This window comes from Dunckerocampus dactyliophorus, chromosome 19 (genome assembly GCF_027744805.1).
Source record: "Dunckerocampus dactyliophorus isolate RoL2022-P2 chromosome 19, RoL_Ddac_1.1, whole genome shotgun sequence".
NCBI lineage: Eukaryota > Metazoa > Chordata > Actinopteri > Syngnathiformes > Syngnathidae > Dunckerocampus > Dunckerocampus dactyliophorus.
The window spans coordinates 3,925,946-3,948,704 of NC_072837.1; the positions used below are offsets into that span (position 1 = coordinate 3,925,946).

The 22,759-nt window shown below is 43.0% G+C and overlaps 2 protein-coding genes across 2 annotated transcripts; one reads left to right on the forward strand and one right to left on the reverse strand.

Annotated features, from left to right (window-relative positions):
* Positions 1–7,997: 7,997 nt before the first annotated feature.
* Positions 7,998–12,169, reverse strand: LOC129172506 (potassium voltage-gated channel subfamily S member 3-like). Its single transcript, XM_054762310.1, has 2 exons — positions 12,021–12,169; positions 7,998–11,592 (listed from the first exon to the last, which is right to left on the reverse strand). Exon 2 carries the CDS (start codon positions 11,586–11,588, stop codon positions 10,095–10,097), a length of 1,494 nt encoding a protein of 497 aa, XP_054618285.1. The 5' UTR covers positions 11,589–11,592; positions 12,021–12,169; the 3' UTR covers positions 7,998–10,094.
* Positions 12,170–14,153: 1,984 nt separating this feature from the next.
* LOC129172507 (uncharacterized) lies at positions 14,154–21,686 on the forward strand. The gene is made up of 21 exons (XM_054762311.1): positions 14,154–14,230; positions 14,333–14,388; positions 14,461–14,547; positions 14,609–14,730; positions 14,811–14,951; positions 15,095–15,190; positions 15,265–15,432; positions 15,681–15,783; positions 16,155–16,375; positions 16,447–16,603; positions 16,685–16,896; positions 16,982–17,096; positions 18,130–18,329; positions 19,111–19,243; positions 19,311–19,480; positions 19,542–19,636; positions 19,870–20,000; positions 20,884–21,073; positions 21,159–21,300; positions 21,420–21,519; positions 21,596–21,686. Exons 1-21 carry the CDS (start codon positions 14,208–14,210, stop codon positions 21,661–21,663), a joined length of 2,730 nt encoding a protein of 909 aa, XP_054618286.1. The 5' UTR covers positions 14,154–14,207; the 3' UTR covers positions 21,664–21,686.
* Positions 21,687–22,759: the final 1,073 nt, after the last annotated feature.

The following is a 22,759-nucleotide window of genomic DNA, read 5'->3' on the forward strand; positions in this document are numbered from 1 at the left end:
TCCTAGTTTGGTTTGACCCTGGAACTGATTTTTTCTATGTCCACACTGTAAATGCTGAGCGTTTAAGCAGAATACATGTCTGTAATGTAAGTCAAACATGAATTTTGGACCGACAAGATGGGTTTTATTACTGGAGCCGAATATAAGACTGGTCTGTTTTTCAAAAACATATATTTCATATTCAGGTGAATACGATATAGCTCAGATTGGAGCACATGCAGTATTAGTGAAGAAAAGCAACTTGGTGATGGAGAGAATGTCATATACCAACATCATCTCTCCAGCCTTGCTGACTGTACATCCCATCTGTCCTTGATGGTAGGGACCCAAATGACTCCATGTAATGACTGTAGGGGCCATCCAAGTGATAAACCACTCAAACTTCATTTCAATGGCCTTGACTGATGTCATGTGCCCCCCACTGACCTCTTGACCCGTGACACTTATCGCTTGATTGCTTATCCGTACATCATCTCGATGCTCTGCAATTTAAAGACGGGAAGCGCTTGGCTGTGGACACAAGAGTCCATCCTTATTTGCTGACTAACTTAATGGAATTAAACAGCCCCCCCACCCGCCCAGTCAGTGTTTTAGCTGGAGTCAGCAGCCTTGCTCTGTCAAATGGTCCTTCGATTGCGCCGCGCTGACTGACGCGGACATGTTTTCAAAGATTTGCCTCTGCTCGCTTTAATGGAACGCATAGATTTGCCTCGCTACCGCATTTGAGCGGACATCATCACTTCCACGCTGTCAACAAGAGGAGACTCTCGCTGGTTTAGCAGTGTGATGGATTCCTTGACATGAAATCAAACATCAGGGTGAAGGATGAGGCAATGGGAATTCAATTTGAATGGAAAGACACATCCAAGCAGATATGATTCAATCACTGCAGCAACGATAACGCATACTCCCAATAAATCATGCACAGTTCATTACAGGTCTGATGGCTCTGCATAAAAAAAGAGAAGCTCCAGAGGCCACCTTGATGAGATTTGCCCTGCCAAAGTCTTCTCCGCTCACTAAGTGCTTTCGATTGATGTCTTATTTCCTGACACTTCACACTGAATGACAAGAGTCTTTGGCCTGCTTGCTTTAACAAAGTATATAATGGAGGACAAAGCAGCAGGTGGTAGATTAGCGGTCTGTGTACAAGGACAAGAGTGTCTACACTTGACTTTTACCCCACATGCCAACTGCTGAAACACTGTATTGGCCCCAATATACATAAGACAACCCAGAATATAAGACCACCCATGTTTTTCAAGACCTGTTAATACACACGTTGTGATTATTCTGATGCGTTTTTACTGGAAATAGGCCTCAACCATATTTATTCTGATTTTTAAATCAGCATATCATGCACTGTTGTGAGTATTCCACACTTGACTTTTACCCCACATGCCAACTGCTGAAACACTGTATTGGCCCCAATATACATAAGACAACCCGGAATATAAGACCACCCATGTTTTTCAAGACCTGTTAATACACACGTTGTGATTATTCTGATGCGTTTTTACTGGAAATAGGCCTCAACCATATTTATTCTGATTTTTAAATCAGCATATCATGCACTGTTGTGAGTATTCCATTGCATTTTTACTCCAAACAGGCCCCAACCAAATCTATCCTGATTTTTATAAACAGTATTTCATGCACTGTTATGACTATTTTGGCGCAATACTTTAAATACGGACCGACGGAGAGACACGACTTACCGCATACGCACACTCACACTGTACGTTCAGGTCAAGAGATATTACCAAAAATATGCTCCACTGAGCCCGGTTGATGTCATCAGCGTGTTTCTATTTCCATGAGGATGTTTCTCTCAAAGGCCTGAGCCGACACTCTGCAGCTGGCTCTTTTATGATCTCACTGTGCTCCATCATCACATCAGATGGATCCTGAATGTGTCATCCATCAAAAAGTCATCAACATGCAGCCTTCTCCTCTCCGATAGGAAGGTGATGTAGTGCTCTGGATTGCTGAGACACTTTGCACAAGCTTTTTTTTTTTAACTCATTCAAAAGCCCTCTGTTGCCTGAATCGCTCCACTAAGTATTGTGGAGTTGTGGAAGTTCTGTTTATGGTTCAGAATGCACCTTAGGTGTAGCTGTGTGCAGCCTCAGAGGCGTTCACACTGCACTTATGTCAGTTTGGTAAGGATTTGTATTTATTACTTCTATTTTTCAGAGACAGTTGTGTCTTATTGCAGCCCAGCTTTGCCCCCACACAGCTTCCGAGCTCACCTACACGGGCCTAAAAGTCAATAAACACATAAAATGAAACAATTATAATACAACATTCCCCTCATAGCAAGTATCTACTTCTTTGTTTTGGCAAGTGTGCATGCACAAATGGAGACGGCGTCACATAAATCCTCTTCAGTTATTGTACACTGGGATCAATCGTGACATTTTCGATGAGGCTAAATGAGAATTATTATCCTCCTAAAGACCACAAGGAAAGCTGTTAGTACAGTTTGCAGGCTATATTTTACACCCTGTATTGTTATGAGACATTTGCCCCGCCCCAAAGTGCTTCCTCTGTTTACATCCTGGCATAAATACACTGAACTGACACCATTCACGTTCATACAAACATGTCAGCACACATTATCTACAAACCTGCTGCAGAAACTACGAGACGTCTTTTTAAAAGTATGGCGACGATTTAAGAGGAACTCCCTACTTTAACACATTACCATATATATTTGTCATTTAAATTGCGTGAAAAACATAGGCAAATTCAGCGGTTCGCAATTATTTTCTGTCATTTTCTGTAGCAACAGCTGCCCTGGATGTCTGACGGAAACGTGGCTGCAAATTCGCGCCTACGGCCTCTTCGACCACCACCAAACATTCGTTCACATTCATACACGGGTGTGGGCAGCAACGGAGGCAAGTGCCTTGCCCAGGGACACAATGACAGTGACTGGGTGGAGGGAGCGAGGATTGAACGACCTGCTCTACTGTACCTCCTGAGCCACTGTCACCTGAATGCAACACAATGGAGGGCAGCGAAGCACACATTAATCCTTTCCCTGATTTTATCTTCAATATATTTCTCCAAAAATAGGCTTTGAAAATTATATTCAGGGATGTCTTATATTTCCGATGCTGTAAATGAGTTAAAATTATAACCTTCCCAGGCTCAATACTCCTTTCCGTTATTACCTCGGCCAGCTTTTAAAGGAACCTACCGTACTGTCCTATCTGAAATGAAATAAAGCGTACAGATCAATTATTCACAAGGTCATCTTCTTGGCTAATCAAAGCCATCCCCGGGGGGTGCATGGCCAGCAATGCTGTGGCCAATTACTCGCTGAATAATGTCTTTGGCGCTTTAAGTGCCTTTGGGCTCACAGTTCACTAAAGACAGCGGCCACTGGAATGCTCTATGCAACTGATACTTGGCAATGATATGGCAACGCAACCTTGAGGGGGAGCACAATTTTTTTTTGTGTGTGCTTTGCTGATCATGGCTATAAAAGTGAATTTTACAGCCGTAGCGCCAATATTATCACACCATAACACTAACTGTTCACAATCTGTGACTAGACTATGAAAGATTTGTTGACAGACAAATTCCCCTATAGAGCCGCAAGCAAGCGGTCATAACAGCAACGTCGTCCATTAACTTAATGATCGATGCTCCCATCCCGTCAGTCTGTTTAATCACTTCCGCCTGAGGATTGTTCAACATCGCCGGACGAGCAGCAGTGAAGACAAACGACCGCTAGGGTGAAATGAAGCCATGCTGCATAAAACCTATAACACAGATTGGGCTGCAAGGCAGGACATTTATGAATTCAATAAAGCCATAGATTGTCATAGATTTTTAATTAGGGACACTTATTGATGCTGCAAAAGGCTGAGTAGGCACTATTGCGTGGTGCAAGTGGATGAGTACGATGATTTACTACGTGCAGCTGAGGTAAAATAGAATATGCTGCAGTGCCTTTAAGGCGCAGTGCTATAAGTGGTCTAGGTTATACAGTGTGGTGTGGTGTATACCTTTATTATGTTCCCCATAGTCAATAGTTTCCAAACCAACCATAGTTGTGATCAAATTCCAACAGGGAGACCAGGGGTGTCCCAAAAATGGCCTGGGGGCCATTTGCGGCCCTCGGCTGTTTTTTTTTTATTGGATCATGGCACAGTCTAAAAATAAAACTTAACAAGAAAACAAACAACAACAAAAACAAACAAAAAAACAGCAAAAATGTAAAAATCTGCAGCAATTTTACAAGAATAAACTATTAAAAGTAAAAAGTTGTAATCTAACAAGAAAAAGTCGTCATTTTACAAAAATGCCAGAAAATATTATGAGGAAAAATAAGATTATTTTAGAAACATAAAGTTGAAAAAAAAATGTAGTTATTTTTTTACAACAGTAACACAAATAAAATGGTAATTTTTGGAAAATTTGGTAGTTGGACAATGGAAAAAACAACAGCAGAATTGGAAAAAACAGCTGTAATTTTAAGAGAATAGACTCATAATATTATGATGAAAAATAATGTCATTTTAGTAGCACAGAGTTGAAATATTTTTTTACAACAGCATTTGAGCTGTAATATTATGAGACAAACAAAACAAAACAAAGTTGTCATTTGTGGAAAATTAGGGGAAAAAGTTACAACACTGTGGGGCTAAAGTCATAATATTACGAGAAGAAAATTTATGAAGATTATTTACGTAGAAGGTTTGAAATATTTGGAAAATTTAAAAAAACAACAAAAAAAACAGCAAAAATGTTAAAAATAAAACAAAGTCCAAAGTTCATACAAATAATGCTTAATAATTTTAATAGGCAAAGCTGAGATGCATTTTTTTTTTCTTGAAATATATAACTTCTTAGCATATGCTTTACGAAATACGAGTATCAAAGTGGCCCTTGCATCCTTTCATTTTTCATTATGTGGCCCTTGGTGGAAAAAGTCTGGACACCCCTGGTATACTGTACACCAAAGGTCCACTATTATGTACTCCATAATGTTGTAGCCTGCTGAGTGTCTATTACAACACATCAATGCAAATGAAATGAAAAGGCATGTTCAAGGGGATCAGTGTTGCCATTCAGGGTAGCATGTTTATCCTCTTATCCACTACAAGCCATCCTTCCTGCCTGCCTTCTTTTTACTGCCTCCATTAAAATCCCGCTCTATCCAATGTGGATAGTGGGTGTTCATCACTGGAGCAAAGAGCCACAGCACCACCAGCACAAGCTTTGAACCGGACACTTTTTTTTCAATCCATCTTACTTTTTATCCTCATTTGTGTACATAAAACTACATCATCATTAGACTTGTATCACTAGCCTGTGAACATGCGCTGCGTAGTGTTCAGTAGAGGCCTCATGAAGGAGCCTGGATGATCTTCTTCTGGTGGTGTTTCCTTGACTGATGGCCAGAATGTATAATGTAACATGTCCACACAGGCTAATTGAAACGCTCCATGCTTTTAATGGGAAGTCACTCCCAAGTGTCCAAGGCAAGGTGAAGACACATTTACTGTAGCTCCTGATGACCGATTGGATCGTACTTATACTTAATAGTGACGTATTAGTCGTATTTTCACTTCTTTCTACGCCGTTTCCCACATGTACAAGCAACGTATAAATCCATAAAGGTTGGAAGAAGAGCACACCGCAGGTCAGTGGTTTTTCAGACCGCAGCAGTGGCGTTTTTTTTTGTTTTATATGAAAAATAAAATATAATGAAAAGGAAAAATGAAAACTATAGTCATCTCTTTTACTGTATGTTTTTTTTAGTCTCTTTTACTGTAATTATTTACTTGCTGCCAGGCAGAATTTGGAAGTCTCCTGAGATAGTCTAACAACTGGCTTATGCAATTTGGTCAAAATTCTCTGACTTTAGAGGTTCCACAGTGTAACAATGATTTACATTCATTTCAGAATTCATTCATAGATTTTCCTTACTTTGCCCATCATCCACAATCCTTATGTGAAACATGACCACACCAACTCACGGAAAAGGGAAAGACACGTGTGCTCATGTTTCACTTAAGGATTGTGGATGATGGGCAACATTTTTTTTTTAAAGTGCAGTTTTCCTTTAAAGTAACATGTTTTTTTAGAACAGCACCATCTGCTGGATACAGTGGTGCACTGTCCCACACAGACAGATATATATACAGTATATAAATAGATAGACAGATAAACAACAGTAATATAAATGTCCATCGGAATCCACTCTGGGAAACTACAACAACTCGTCTTTTAAAGGAAAAGCAGAGATAAAAGTTAATGATTTTCCTTCCTTGCCAGTGGTGAAATGGAGCGCAGTGTACCTGACAGAAAGTCAATTGTCCCGTCACGCCTTTCCACCTGCTGACTTAATATCCCGCCATGCCACGCGTGGATGTGGATTAAGATTTCAGTTGAGCCAACACAAAGCATCGCCACGTCACGTTCAGCCTTAATGTAGTGAAGCTTGCTGTTTTGTTGGACAGCACAAAGGCCTGAAGGGGGCACGTTTGAAACCCAAGTAGTGTAGAATAGAAATACGGGTCATTAATGCGCCGACATTTGTGCTGACACAGCAACTGTGACCTTTATGGGTAAATGACCTTTTTTTCTTCACGGTCACAACAAACGACACAATTGCAGGAAGGCGTTCATGGTCTGATACGTATGTAAATAAAAGTTTTATTCTTCCGAGACTTAGCATTGATGTCAACGCTACCGCAACAGGAGAGGTGTCCTGGCTGGTCCACTGGAGTAAAAGTGAGTATTTACCTTTAATAAACCAGCACACCACACAAAAAATGGTATTATAATGTATTTTACAAATGGCATTATTAAATACTGCTGCTTTAATTAATGTTGTGATTAAATAGAACATGAAACATGACAATAATACATACTGTTGACTTTTTTTTCCTTTTATTTACTAACTAAACATTATTTGGTAAACATGTAGGTATATGCTGCATATTGAGTGTTTGTGTCTGAATAAAGATTTAAAATTGAAACTAATATTTCCGTTGAAACCAGGGATGCTCCGATCAGGGTCTTAAGCTGCTGATTCCGATACCGACCATGCAGGACCGAAATCGGCTGATACCGATCACATGCGTGCTATTGGCTAGGGGTGCCATAGAAAGGGGAAAAGTCAGGCAAATTCCAATGTCCCTTGACTGCCAGTGGGCCCCAAAATAGGGCCCCCTAAATTAGTAATTACGTAATAAAGGGGAGGGGCAATGTGATTTGTGTTCATGGGACCCTGAATTCCTGGCTGCACCCCTGCTTCCGGCTATATGATATGAAAAAGGAACCATAAAATCACCTTGATTTAGACCAAAACATATTTTACTTACTTTTTGAAGACATCTATCATTCTGACACTTCCAGAGGATGAGGCGCCTGCTTTAAGGAGACTTTAGCGAACCCGGTGTCCTCTCGTCCGATGAATTCAATTATTTTTCGGGTTATTAGCTTAGCCTTCTGACTGTCACACACATACGGGCGACTGTTAGCCACATTGCTGCGTTACCTGCCGTGACCGTGAGCCTCCAAAACGCACCATAATCCATCAAATGTTGTTCTTCAAATACAGTATTTTTGTGGCACGTGTTAGTAGTGATGTTCCGCACGGCAGACATGATTGTTTTTGTTTTGAAGGAAGTGGGAGGATGACACTGCCAAAGAGTTATAGTTAGGGTAGGACCCTACATTGCTCGAAAGGGTCGCTGCGGCCTGTAATACTGCTAGCCACAGGTGATCGCCTTTTGTGATCGGGATTGCCAGCGTTTTATCGGCATACACCGATCACGCGATTTTTTGCGGAAATCGTCCGAAACTGATCGGTCGCCGATCGATCAGAGCATCCCTGGTTTAAACTGTAAATTACGATATAGGATGCATCTTATTACGATTTAAAATGAGTTTTTTATTATTTTTTTATATGTCAAGTCATACATGTTTTCTTTTTTTCAGGTTTTGAGGTACATTGAGTTGTTTATATAAATAATAAAGATTGAAAAATACATAAATACATAAAAATACATGAACAAAAAATAAAAATACATAGTGTACATATGATTTGTTTGAACATTCGTTTTTTTCCCTCACATTCTTTCACATCAGTATAGTCACATGCAGAAATTCAACAAAATTACTTAATTTTATAAATATATATTTTATAAATATATTTACACAGAATTTCATTGTAAATATCGCTGCCTTGTCAAACATTCCGTACGTAACATTACGTAATGTGCGTCATACGCTGGGGGAAATGATGCGACGCACAGCGTGTATGATGAACACCCTGATGTCGCTGTGTGTAGCGGCGAGAGACACTCATTATGTGTTATGCAGACAGTGCATCATCATCAACATCATCATCATCATTTCTGAGTCCCTTGCAAGGATTCTTGATGCCGCCGCTTTGCCCACAAGCATCCACTAAAGATGACGCGTTTCACCCAGAGAGCTTTTATTTGAGCTAAGTAAAAATCAATGCTTCCTGCTTTGCTTTAAATACTCAATTCCAAGCATTTTTCTTCAGGTTTTTGTCATTTTTCTGAATGAATATTTTATTACGACACAATTAAATGCATATCTTGCGATTTACGTTTATATATATGTATATATATATATATATATATACATATATATACATAATATATACATATAAAATATACATTTCAAGGACTTTTAGGGCGTGAGATGGGTCAGTGATTAGCAGCTAGAGCGTCAGAATAAAAAAAAAAAGTTTCCGCTTTTGTAAATATTAAAAAATATTTTGTTTTCACTTTAAACATCCAATATTAATTCTGTTTTGGGGGAATTTTACCCTTTAAAGGTCAGCATGTTCACGTAGCTACTGTTTAAAGCTCAAATAATAAGATACACGTTCACATTTTACATACACACCATTATCCAACATCACAGGAGACCCACTCCTTTCAGCAGGCACGTGCATATCATAAACCCCAGTGGTGCTCAAGCATCTGCCCTTTTGCCCTGCATGAGAAAAGCGCCCCTTCTGCTGGAGCCTATTTTTTTTCCACTCATTTCAGAATAAAAATTACTCTAGCTCATCACTTCCCCCCAAATAAGGTTTGATGCACAACAACATTGATTTATCTCTTTCACAAAATTTGCTGAATAATCTGGCTTGAGCACCTGCCCCCCAAAATGTCCGTGCTCATGCCTGCATTTCAGTAGTAAAGCAATAAAAGCTCAGAGATTTTGCTGCATGCTTTAAATGGGAAAAATGGGTGTCATCTGGTGGACAAATATAAAAAATAAAAACTGAATGCCAGTAGTGCAAATTGAAATTGTAATATAAAGGACTGCATTAGTTCATATTAAGATAAATCTGGGATTAACAAAAAAAGATATTTTCAATGGTTGTCAGTGTGACATTTTGCGCCATTAGGAACGTGTTAGTTTTTGTGTAGCTTTGCCAGTACAAGTTAATTTCAGGAACAGAGATAATTCTAACATCTCCCATTAGGGCTATCCCAGTGTACTCTATTGAAGTAAGCTAGAATCAAGTCCCGGTCGTGTACGCCCAATGCTTGCCCGTTCCACTACTGACTGTGTGTCATTACAGTAAGTGGTACAGTAAGTCATGGCGGCACACCGTGTGGAATAAGCAGTATGTACGTCTCCACGCCTGATAAAAAAAAAGCCCCTGTAATCGAAATTCATTTGGTTCTATCAAACCTAAACAGCTAATCTGTTCTGGTTAGGAGGCGTAATCAGCTTGGTGTACCTTTTGTTTAACAGACTGTCAAAGCATGTCAGATGATATGAAGGGAAAGATAACTCAAGAGTAGAATGAAGCAGCACACTTTCAATAAAGTTTCATTGAATTCTTCAGTTGAAGCGAGCAGACAAATCGATACAGGAGATTACTTTGAAAAAACATTAACATTAGGGCCCCGCCGCATGCATCATTGCAGTTTTCTCAAGCAGAAAATGGGCTTTCAGGCCTTGGAGCAAGGTTCACGTGATTCCCTGGTGGCGGGAGCGCTGTGTATTTCACAAGTTGGTAGAAAAAAAGCAAGGAAACCGGTGGGAACATGTTTTTGACAGACAGGAATGGTAGGATTTTAATTTTGAGTTTCACAGGCGTCAATATCGTCCGTGTCGACATCATGCAGGCTGGAGGCATCAGTATCGTCACCTACGCTGCTGACGCTGTTCCCAAAAGTGATATCCCCAATGAAAGGATACACACTGTCAGTGAACAAGTCCCGAATGTTGTAATAAGGAAGGTCAGGGTCTTGACTCTCTGGGTTAGGGACACACTGCCCCTCCATGGCTTTGTTCCTCTGGTAGTACTTGGAGAACTTATTAAAAATGATGGTGACAGGCAGTGCCACCACTAGAAGTCCGCAGATGATACACAGAGTGGCCACTATCTTCCCCGCAAGAGTCACCGGGCAGGTGTCGCCGAAGCCCACCGTTGTCATGGTGATTGTGGCCCACCACCAGCCAGAAGGAATGGTGCCCAAATCCGTGTCGGGCTCCTCCTTCTCCGCAAAGTAGATAAGAGCGGAGAAGATGGAGATCCCCACAGAGAGGAAGAGGAGGAGCAGTCCCACCTCATTATAGCTGTGCCGCACTGTGGCCCCCAGTGCTCGCAGCCCGATTGAGTGCCGGGCCAGTTTGAGGATCCGGAGAACCCTCATGAGGCGGAGAACCTGCACCACCTTCCCCACGTTCTCTATGTCCTCGTTCTCCTCGGCGCTCTCCTCGTCAGAGTTTTCCAGGGCCAGAGTGGCGTAAAAGGGCAAGATGGAGGCAACGTCGATGATGTTTAACGGGTTCCCGAGGAACTTCCTGCGGGAGGGAGCGACAATCAGCCTGATGATGAACTCGGCGGAGAAGCATATGATGCAGATCACCTCCAGGATGGCAAGCACAGGGTCCTCGATGGGTTTGTCGTTGTCGTCCAAGTGCTGAAACTCGGGCATGCTGTGGACACACATGGCGATGATGGAGGTCAACACCACACTGAGCGATGCCAGAGCGATGATCTTCGAGGCTCGGGAATGGCCCGGATCTTCCAGCCTGAGCCAAACGTAACTCCTGACCTCCGCACACCAGGCACCCTTGAACTTATCCAGCTCCTGATCCAGCGCTGACAGCTCCTCCATGGATGAGTCGAAACTGGGCTGTTGGCCGTCTTCGCTCCTGGCGTCCCAGTCCCTGTGGGTGATGTACTCCTTCCTCTCGTGGTACCAGTTGCTGCAGCAGTTGGCTATGTGGAACTCCTGGATGCCCCAGTACTCGATCTCCTGGCTGAAGGAGAAGACGCACAGCTCCTCCATGATGTGGAGGCGTCCCGTTTTGTAGTAGTTTAGGACGCAGAGGAAAACCCGAGGGTTCCTGTCAAAGTAGTACTCCCGGTCGGCGGCGGAGTAGTCGTCGCACAGCTCCAGGATGGATGCTTCGCTCCGGCAGCACAGCAGGCGAGCCAGGCGCGTGTGAGGGAAGCGAAGCAACATATCGCCATCCACCTCGAAGCGAAGACCCCCCACGTTGAGGTGAAGCTGATGCTCCTCACAGCCACACTTGTGGAGGATTTGCCCGTACCCCATGGTCCTGAGGACACGCAGAAACCAGAAAGTCAAGACTTTGAGTGCAACATGCTCTGTTATTGTGGAATACATTAGTCCTCTGAAGCAAAGAAATCAATACCACACACACAGGAAATGCTTTGTGCAGGAGAAACGCGGCATGAGAAACTGTCACTTCATGGTGAGCTCAACAGGATTATCACCAGAGGCTTTCAATTACGACTCCAACACATTCAGCCTGTCCTTTAAAATATACGTTAAGGCAATTATTTCCCGATGTTTAGCAACCGCTGCTGTTATTCCATCGGGCTTTTTTCCTCGGTAAACTGTGATAAAATACACTTTGCATGCGTTTATAGAAAAAGCAACACGTTCTGCTGACTACATCCAGCTCATTACCGACTCTATTAACTTTTAATTAGATGTTGAGTTGCAAAACACAGGCAAACCTACCAGGAATTCGGTAACTCTCACTTTCCATCAAATCAAACTTTTAAGCACTGACACGCCTCCAGTCACATTCTTGTCCAAACGCAGCTCTCATGGGAGCGGAGATGCAGCTTCACGGAGAGATGGAAGCGGAGCAACTCGGCGCCGCTTTGATCCTTTTTACACCCTTGCAGGGAGGGGCCGGGAAGAAGGAGAGGAGGCAGGAGGGAGGAAGGGAGGAAGCGGCTGTTGATATGTGGGAACAGCCAGGGAGGGATGATGTCACGGACCCTGTGACCTCATCTTATTGGCTGGCTCATGAAATGTTCGTGGACATGTGAGTGTACACGAACTAGGGAAGCCGTTCTGTTAATTTTTGGTTGTCACAACATGTGGTGGCCGTTTCCATTTTGCAATTGGGGCAGTGCCCCACCAGTTTCATCAGATGGCGCCGCAACGAGGATTTAGTGTAACGGATGCCGGTTGATGCAGTTGTGCAGAAGTACGTTGGTAAACCTCACTCCCTGACACCTTAAGAGCCGCGCTGGACATCAAGTTACCAGCTTGGGCTTTTGGCTTGATCGCTAGCGCTCTGGACTCTCATTTGGTGGGCTGCGGCCCATGCCCTGGGCTTGTGCGAAACACTGTAACACTAGTCGCAGTCAAATGTCATACCTGAGGTGGTATGATTCGGAATTCAGGAAAAAGTATACTGCAGGTTATCCATCCATCCATCCATCCGTTCATTTTCGATGCCGCTTATTCTCACTAGGGTCGCAGGTATGCTGGAGCCTATCCCAGCTCACTTTGGGCAAGAGGCGGGGTACACCCTGCACTGGTCGCCAGTCAATCGCAGGGCACATATAGACAAACAACCATTCACCTATGGACAATTAAGAGTTGCCAATTAACCTAACATGCATGTTTTTTGGAATGTGGGAGGAAACCGGAGCACCTGTAGAAAGCCTACGCACACACATAGACATGCCCATTCGAACCCAGGTCTTCCCGATCTCCTGACTGTGTGGCCAACATGCTAACCACTAGGCCACCGTGCGGCCCCATACATCTACATGACAGAGTGGAAAAAAAAAGTTCTCCTCCCTTTCCGTGTGGAAGTGGTACGTTTTTGGATTCAGGTTTAGAAGAAATAAATTTGAAGCTAACTGGTTAGCTCGCTAGTTCCCTAGCTAGCAGAGTCCCTGCAGCATAAGAGTTGCACAATGTGATGTAAACAATGAATAATAGGAGTGTAAAGGTGACTAATATTATAGGCGTGTTATTTCATGTCATGTCCTATATCGCGGAATTCAAGCCGGGTAACTGTAACATGAAATAAATCGACAAAATATTTTAAAAATACATAAAACTACTTGTTAGTATGAACTTTTAAAACGGAAAATGATATTACTTTAAATGATAAATAAGACTTTTTGTACATAGCTTTGCAGATAGTTGTGTATAGGTATTTTAGATAGATTCTGTATGTTGTTTTTTTAACTTTAGTTTGTGTATAAAGTCATGTGGGGCAGCAGAGCACACACGTTGCCACGGTGAACACGCCTGGTGTATTTTGCAACGAGCTGCGGGGAACAAATTTGTCGTAGCGCACGGATTCTGCCCAGCAACATGACCGGGAAAGGAGGAACATGTGGACATAAAGCAATAAATCTTCAAGCACGGAGGGAAATTGCAAATGATAACAGCAAACACATACTGAAAGACAAAAGATAGAAGCGGAGACCTGTGCCTGCCACTCTGACCTTTCATCCCAGCTGCTTAAAACATGTTGAGAATGAAATTCTTACTTTGACATGGGACAGTCAAATTAATGACATGGAGCAATATCCCCAATTTTGAGGGAGCAGCAAGCATCCGACATATTTAGCGTTGATTTAGAGAGCGTATGTAATTAAAATGGCTTAAAATGACACTGTACTGATAAAACATGGCTACTGCTACACATTTTGTGATTCATTTTAATAAACAGAACATTAAAACCAAAGCAGAGGTTTGCTCTTACCTTTTTCTTACCTTCTTAAAGGGCCGGTACATCAGTCAGCCGTCCAATCAGGTTCTTGGTGCGGTTGAGCTTCATCAGGCTCTGACTGGATGCACCTGTGTGTTGCAGTATTTGTACACCAGCCATTTGCCCCCTTGCTGTCTGCAACGACAAGGACAGTGTGGTTCTTCATTCCCACGCTTTGTGTCATGGCTGGCGTGTTCAGACTGGGGTTTGTTGGGTGTTTGTGTTTGTTTTTGTTTTTCTTCTTCGCCTGCTTAATTTACATGTCAGCGCTTCTTGTGGTTTGACAGTCCATCTGTTTTTCTTCCAGGCTTTTTCTCCTGTCATTACTTGGGACTATAGAAGCTCAAAAGACACCTTCCATAAGTAGGCTTTTTTTTAATTTTTACTTTGTGTTGTTAAAGAATCCATTTAATGCACTGAGGTTGTTTCTCCTAGATATTCAGTCCAAATGTTTGGGAAATCTCTTGCGTGTGGATGTCGGTCCACTTCGAGGGAAGCTTCTGGAAGTTTCTGCTGTTGTCGGTAAGTTCTTAGTCTCCGTATGCAGTTCATATTTTTGTCTCACATTTGTTGTTTCTTGAAGGCAACTCCGCCTATAGGCTCACGCAAAGTTTGGCAACGCAGTGCGGCTTCAGTATGAAGTACGACACGCAGGAAACCATCGTGATCTACGCCTCCATTCATAACTGTTTTGCTCAAAACATGGTAACCACAGTGCAGCTCTACATTTTATGAAGAGCTGTGTCTCAATATGGGCCTCATATTATTTTTTTTTTTTTAAATAGGGGGATTCATTCAGTATAGTGCTAAATCTCAGGCTCTATGGTAACCAAATGGTTCAAGGCGAGGTGTACCAGGTGGCTGAAACCTGCAGCTATAGCACGCCGGCCTCCAGGGAAATAATCTGTGATCCCAACTATATGGAGGCAAGTGAACGCCTCACAGGCTCAGGAGTGTGCGTGTATGATGAGTGGCTTCGGGTGTGTGCGAGCATCAAGGCTGGCACATTAGATGTGACAGCAGAGGGCACAAGGAGAGATGGATGGTCACTTGGAGTGCTCATTTCTAGGTGTCCGTGAAAAGGGTCGCGCCAGATGATTACGTTCAGCCTCGGAATCTTGCGCCAGGGACCCCCCCAAAGTTTGATCTTCGACAGGCTGCTGAGGTTGGATACCTTCTTTTGGCTTTTGTATTAGAGTTTGGGTGTTTAATTTTTCTTTTCTTTTTTTTTTTTTAAAGAAGTTAATTGACTCGGGATACAAAATCTCAACACTGGTGGTCAACACACCTGAAGAGAAGAAAATGACTTTGATGGAGGCCCAGAAGTACGGCTACGGGATTGCAAACACGCCAACGAGACTCGTCCTGCGAAGTTCCAAGTCTGCGCCTGACACGTACATACAACATGTGAGTTCATTGGGGGCTGAACAAACCCCATTATTTGATGGTCGTTACGGTTAAAGGGACTATGCGACAGGTTCCTTGGCTGCTTGGAGGGCACCAACATTCGAATGTGCTGCAAGCTTTAGCACACCTGAAAATAAAACACACCCACATTGTCAGCTAATGGTGATGTGGCATTAAAACTATTAAAACCAATCTTTGACTTTTTTTTTTTAAATACACTGGCTATAATGTCCAATGTCCCCCTACAGGTGGCAGGTGTGCCGATGGCCGTGCTGCAAGCCACCACTATCTTTAAAAAGAAGTGGCTCACAGCTGAAATTGAGGCAGCTGCTGCTTGTCCAATAGTGGAAGGTAAGCTTAAAGCAACTAAGTAAAAGGCATTATGTGCACACTGGTTTATACTGGGGTGAATAGTGTCATTGGTATAGCAGCACAAGATGACCCCCCCCAGGACACCTCATGTTGCTGTCCAACAAAAAGCCTGTACAGTATCTCCACATCTTGTGGCTTTTCAGATGGAAGTCACATTTTAGCGATGCATGCTTTTCATTGGATGGCAATTTGCTTTTTGGAAAATGCGTAGTAACATCTTAACTAAGGCATTGGGAAATGTTTTTTTTTTTTTTTTTTTTCTTTAAATATATAATTCAATAGGAATTTGATGCAGGTTGGCCTTTTGCTTGCATGCTCCAATTGTGGCATTTCCTCTGATGTCCGTCTAGGAAGTGTTTACGTCACGGAGAACCTGATCAGCTGGTTCCTGCCCACCCGTATAGACCCACTCATTTCCTCTGGCAACTTGCAACTTCTGGAGGTGCACATGGGCATCGATGGAACGAGGTTGGACGCCGCGGAGGTGTCGGCTCGGCGCTACAACATGACTGTTGGCAACATGTACATCGCAGTCCATATTCCCATCGGGGCACCCGGCGGCTTCTTTAAGGTGGGTCTCAAGGGGGGGGGTATTCTGCATAAATGAAGTAACAACCTTTTTTGTTTTGTTCCCCCCCCAAGAGTGTGGTCCAGAATAGTCAGTACTTTGTCTTCTATGTGATTGAGCCCATGCTTGAGTTGCTATGGATGGAGGATGCCACCAATCGGGACACAAGATACAAAGTTCTCTGCCCCATCACGACGCCGCCGATGTTGCAACCCGTGCAAGTGTATGACAGTAAGCGTCATTGTGACGTGTTTGTGTACGCCCGCACGCTCTCAAACACATCTAAAGTCTGCCATTGTCTCCCGTCTACAGACACCGATGTACAGCAGGGAGTGTTCAAAGTGACCATCGGGCCTTTTGCGCCTGACGTGGCTCTACTCAACATCACGTTGGCCGGCGAGGTTGTGATGGTGACGGACTGCAGCAAGCGAGGCTTCAACCTGCAGGAGCATCGTGCTCAGAACAGCAGCTTGAAGTTCTTCACGTTCAAAGTACCCTTCGCAGACCGGGTCGTCCTGCAGAAGGTCAGTCTCGCACTTTCCACAGTCTCTTTCTTTTTTTTTTTTTTTTTTTTATAAAAATAATCCTAATCCTGTTATCTCCTAACAGAAAGAAACGGGGCTTAAAGTCTACTCGCTACAGCTGATTTTTGGTCTGGTGGTCCTTCCAGAGTTCGCACAGTTTTCTTACTCTACTAATCTCAACGCAAAATTGGTTGACGCGGGTAAGTACAAGAAGTCTTAAACTTTAGTGGGCCTGTATACTCTTGGCAGTCACCACTTGGATAAAATGCGGTCCATTTTGTTAGCATGTCTTAGACTTGGGTTTCCGGTGGTACCACTCAGAGCTGCAGACATCAAATTGTAACGTTCTACAACTGCCATGCTGCTGATCTTCCATTCAACCAGGTCATGGCAGTCTTGGCACTGAGTCCATTGCAACTGGATTGCTCTGGTTGTACACCAGAAGTCAAACCTTTCCAGAGGCCCGCATGCTTAAAATGAGACGCAAGATGCTTTTGATATTTTGTAAAAGCATGTAGATATGCTAGTTTTATTAAGAGAACTGCATCTCGGCTTTGGTATGGGGGAAGCATTAGTACAAACTTTGCTTTTAATTTGCCATATTTCAATTTCTCAAATTTAAATTCTTTACTTACCAGAATTTTTATTTCCTGACCTAGTTTTCCAACACTTTTCTCAACTTAAACAATTTTTCTTTTAACTATTACATTATTACAAGTTTATGCTTGTGAAATTGCAACTTAATAGAACACCTTGTCATTTCTGCTTTCAATTTTCCAGCCATTTCAGCTCCTAAAATTTTTATTGACTATTCCCGTATTTTGAGTCTTGTAACTTTTTTTTGCAACCTAATTTTGGGAATTTTTTTTCTCAATATTTACATATTTAACTTTATGCAACTGACATTTTTCCTCACTCATTCCTTTTGTTCTGGGAAAATTCACCACTTTCCCTAATTAACTTGTAAAAGGGTTTTTTTGGGCCCCTGTGCCATGCCCTCAGACCAGAGCTACTCATCAAACAGATGAAGCCTGCTCGATGAGGCAAAACATCAAAGACAACTAAAGTCAGTTGCAATTGATTCCATGTCAGAGTTTTGAAGTAAAAGTGGAGTTTGCCACTAATATGCATTGCAGGCAAGTACTTGACAGTCTTTTTGTAAAACCTAGTTTTCGATTGAATGTTTCACTAACATGTTGTGCTCAGTTATTTTTAAATCTTATTTCCACCTAGTCAAACCTTCCATCAGTGGAGTCTGCGACTCGCGGAACTTCTACATTCTCGTGCAACATGGAATGCAAGGCCACACCTTCCGAACGACCCTGGGAACGCGCCCTATGACGCAGAGTCTGGCACAGGAATACAGCTTCGCAGAGAACGGAACCCACTTCAGCGTTGCGGTGCCCTTCACGTCCCAAGATGTCGCCTTTGAGGTATATGAAGTAAAATGTTAGCTTAGCGCCTGAGGTCTACTTCCATGAAGTACGGTGGCCTTTTTTTTAAAAAAAGAACTGCACTTGTTTCAGAATTTTTGCCCATCATCCACAATCCTTAAACATGAACACATCTTTGTTTTCTGTGCGTTCTGCAAATAAAGAGCTCGGTACTGCACATGTGCCGCCTATAACTGTTTTATATATATGCTGTGACCATGTAGTTACTGCTGCATTCATGCTAACATGTAATACTTGCAGTATTTTGCCCATTCTAAGCATTACCGGAACTTCAAAGTACTCTGCACATTATTTCACAGAACCGTACAGGAACGCCTAGCGTTAGCATTTCCAAACTCTGAAATAATAAAGTGTAGCCTTAATCTTTTAGTAGGGTTGAGGATGCTGATGTGCTGCGGCAGAGTCTGGTGAAGGTAGTTGCTTGCCGGTGTGTTAAGGGTACGTGTCGATGTGCTTGTAACATAGTTTGAGCGGCATAATGTCGCTGTAGCTTGGTTATATGCACGTCACGTATGGAAAAGGAGCATTGTTGGTGCTTTTTTTGGAGTGTTGTGTGTACATGCAGTCTGAGCTGTCTCTTTCGTACACGCACGAAAGGCGTTCATCTCTCACAAGGGTTGTGGATGATGGGCAAAATTTCCGCAAGTGCAGTTTTTCTTTTAGAACAGAACAAAAGGCATTGGGCAAAGTTGTCTATTGCACAACTTGGTGTTTTCAGTTCGGACTGACGTAATTTTTATAACTTCTAAATTCTTCCCAGGCTATCGAGGTATCTGTGAAAAAGGTGGGGTCGTTCATCAAAGGCAGACTTGACATCATGTTGCAAAATCCAGAAACCAACAAAGATATCCAAGCCTTCACTCTGACGTGTAGTTTCCCCGCCACGCTGACTGGTTCGTTCAGAAGACTGAAGCTGCTCTCTCGTCCAGACTCTGCATACATTGGCTGCTGCTCTTTCAGAGTGTTTGCCCAATGGAACCATGACTGCTCTGGCGATCAAACTGGAGTCTGTTCCCAGTCTGAACCCCCGTCAGCTGACCCTCGCAGACCCTACCTGCGTTCCTGCCTACAGCAACGACCGCTATGCTTATTTTGTCTTCACGGGAAACACATGTGGGACCACCAGAAAGGTAATGTGACATGCTGGACCCCCCGCCCAAAAACCATTCAGATCTGATGTCTTGTCCTCAGTTTTTGTCCAATGCGATGCTGTACGAGAATGAAATCTCTCTGCCGGATGCACTTCGAAAGAACAGCGCCTCCAGCCAAGATGAGCCGGACTATGAGTGAGTCTCACTGAGTGGTGTTGAATAGTTATGATGCTATATTTAGGTTACTAAAGCAAATAAAAAATGAATTGCAACGACCTCCAGTGTAACCTTGCACAAGACATTACAGCTTGCCAAGGTTACGTTCAAAATTACCAGTCATAAAACTCGGTGTATCTTTAAATGTGACACATCACTTTTATAGCTTAAAAAAAATCTCAGCTCACAACAATCTTCTCTCACCCCCCAAGGTTGAAGATTGCTTGCTACTATGACGTCAATACAAGTCGTGCCATGACCTTCCGTACCAGGCCTCGCAGGAATGAACCATATGCAGAAAATGGAAAAGGCGAGCTGCAAGTGGCGCTGAGGCTCGCAGTGGGTATGTAGCGCATGCTAAAAGCTTTTATTTTAGTATGGCGCTTCAACCTGCTGGATTTGGTTGGGAGTGACCACAACACAATTTTTGGTAGAACTGCAAGAACCGAGCTCAGCCCTCATCTCATGGAAAATGCAACCGAATAGTGTTCCCTCATTTATCACGGATAGGTTCCCAAAATAGTCTGCGATAAGTGAAATCACACTTTTTTTTTTTTTTTTTTTTTTTTTTAAAGCTGTAAACCCCCTCACATGCACATTCAAATTTCTCTTAAACACAATTTCATTTGAATTTTAATAATTTACGGATTGGACACATTAAGTGACTTGTGCATATTTCACTCTGATCGTGGTTTGTCCTGGCGCCGTTGGGCTGCAGCGTTTTTGTATCCTTAAAACGTATTCCTCATTCGTGAAGCGAAGATTCATTTACAGTATTAGTCGTGTAACTTCTGCCTTCATTCAGCATGTATGATCACAACAGGAAACGGGCAGTCCTGTACAAAGATCAAGAATGGGCTACAGCCAATCAGAATGCAGAACACAATGGGCGGATTCTCCCTTAGCCAATCAAGACTGTTGTAGCTTTATTTACTGACAAGTGGACAACTCCCACAAGTATACAACCCCCTCTACTGGTAGCAGTAGTAAAGACCATAACACACCCAACAGAGCACTGATGGTCATCCTAATAAGCCACAAGGATGCAGAACACAAGGCACGGTCATACTGGTAAACGTGAAATTGCACTTTTAAAAAAAAAAAAATATCAGACCGGCTACACAGTGAACTGCAATGTACAAAAATGATTGCGGCTCCACTCCAATTTCCTTTTGAGTTAACCTCCCTTTCCATGTGCACATGACTTTTTTTTTTTTCTCTTAAAGATGACTCCTACAATGAATTTTATGGCGACTCGGACTACCCGATATCAAAGTACCTGCAGCAGCCATTATATTTCGAGGTGGAACTCATGAGGTCAATGAACCCTAAAGTGTCACTAGAGCTGGAGAGCTGCTGGGCCACAGTGGATGAGGACAGGACATCCCAGCCCAGATGGAATCTAATCATAAATGGGTACGGTGTGGTTGGGGGGGGGGGGGGGGGGGGGGGGGATTGGTACTTTTGCTGATGTAGCATTGCAAGTATCTTGTCTTTCTAGCTGTGCAAACCCAGTTGATCCACACCGTGTAGTCTTCCACCCTGTGTGGAAAGATGACAGAGTGCAGTACCCGTCCCACATCAAGCGCTTTGAGGTCCAGATGTTTGCTTTTGCACAAGACCAGGATAACTTAAAGAAGCGGGTAATTTTTGTCTTGAGTGATTGGAAGCTGGAATTACTTTGCTTGGGATGTAAAATGTGTCTGAAAATTCTGACCATTTGTGTGTGAAGCTTTTTTTTTAAATTGAGTTATCATTGCAGCTCTACGTCCACTGCGATGTGGAGGTCTGTGACCCTCGGAATCGTCTGAGCGAAGCGTGTAGGAACAGGCGCTGTTCCAGCCAGGACAACAGGATCAAAGGTGGGATGGGTTTTCACCAAATTTGCAAAATATAGCATTTTGAGTTGTGATTTGACAATGACCTTTTTTTTGGTAGTTCAAAGACGAGCCACTTCAGGTTTCGACCTCAGACACGTGTCTTCTGGGTGCATACTTCTAAAGTGATGAAAATAAAGTGACTTTTAAACATGACGTGGTGTCCTTGGTGCATATACTTATCAGACACTTCTAAATGAACCAGAACTGACTGACTGAACCCACCTGAACAAGCACTTGGGGACAGCAAGGGAAAATCTCTAAGGAAGAAACCCGCTACACAGATGAAGTACAGCACTTTGGAAAAACCAGTAACAATCGTTACCTTGTGTCCACCACTATCACGTGTGTTAATTTGCATGAGGGGTCTTGAACTTGTTGCTTCTAACACACCAGCTGCAAAGCAAGAAGCTTGGCTGAGTTACTCCATGTGAATAAAACGTTATGTCACCATTATTGCTGACATGACTGTTTTATTTGCCACAATTTTTCATGAATTGCATGTTGTGTGGCTTTAATTGAACACCTCAATAGGGTTTTGAGAGCACTTTAAAATTCAGTCAGATACTGTAACTTTAGCAGGTCTTAGTTCCAATGTTCTGTAATTTCTCATTTTAATGGCAGACTCCAAGAAGATAAGCAACGGCTGGAGCAGACGCTAATGGGAATGCAAATAAATATACTGTTAGCATGCTGCCAAAGCCCCTTCATAGTCCACGAGGTCTGGAGAACCTCCTAAACCCTCAATAGCGTCTGCCTGGGGAATTACTTTGTAATCACCTTTCTGGCTCTTAGAGCATCTGAAAAAGAGTGAGTACACTGATGTGTTATGTCACACTTGGGTGTAATCCTTATTTCAGCATCTTGGGGATAATACTGCAGAAAGTCAACTTGGATATACTGTTCATGTACTTTGGAGTACACGACCATGACTGTCCAAATAGTTGGCAACACAAGGAGCAAAACAAGTGCGTCTTGCCTACAGTCAACCACAGTGGTGGCAGCGCTGCACGGGTGCTCCCAGCATTGGGGAGCTGTGCTTCATTGAGGGAATCGTGAATGTATGTGTAGTACTTTATTAATCCCACAGCAGGGAAATTCACTTGTTACAGCAGCAAGCAAGATACGCAAGTAAAGAATACATAGTGACAACAACATGGTTCAGGTGGTGCAGGTGTTGTAGAGCCTGACAGCGGTCGGTATGAAGGACCTGCGGAACCTCTTC

Excerpts from the sequence above, each read along its gene's own strand:
- LOC129172506 (XM_054762310.1), bottom strand. The coding sequence starts at position 11,588 with ATGGGGTACGGGCAAATCCTCCACAAGTGTGGCTGTGAGGAGCATCAG.
- LOC129172507 (XM_054762311.1), top strand. The coding sequence starts at position 14,208 with ATGGCTGGCGTGTTCAGACTGGG. Across the intron at positions 19,637-19,869 it reads CAAGATGAGCCGGACTATGA|GTTGAAGATTGCTTGCTACT; the intron begins GTGAGTCTCACT and ends TCACCCCCCAAG. Across the intron at positions 20,001-20,883 it reads GGCGCTGAGGCTCGCAGTGG|ATGACTCCTACAATGAATTT; the intron begins GTATGTAGCGCA and ends TTTCTCTTAAAG.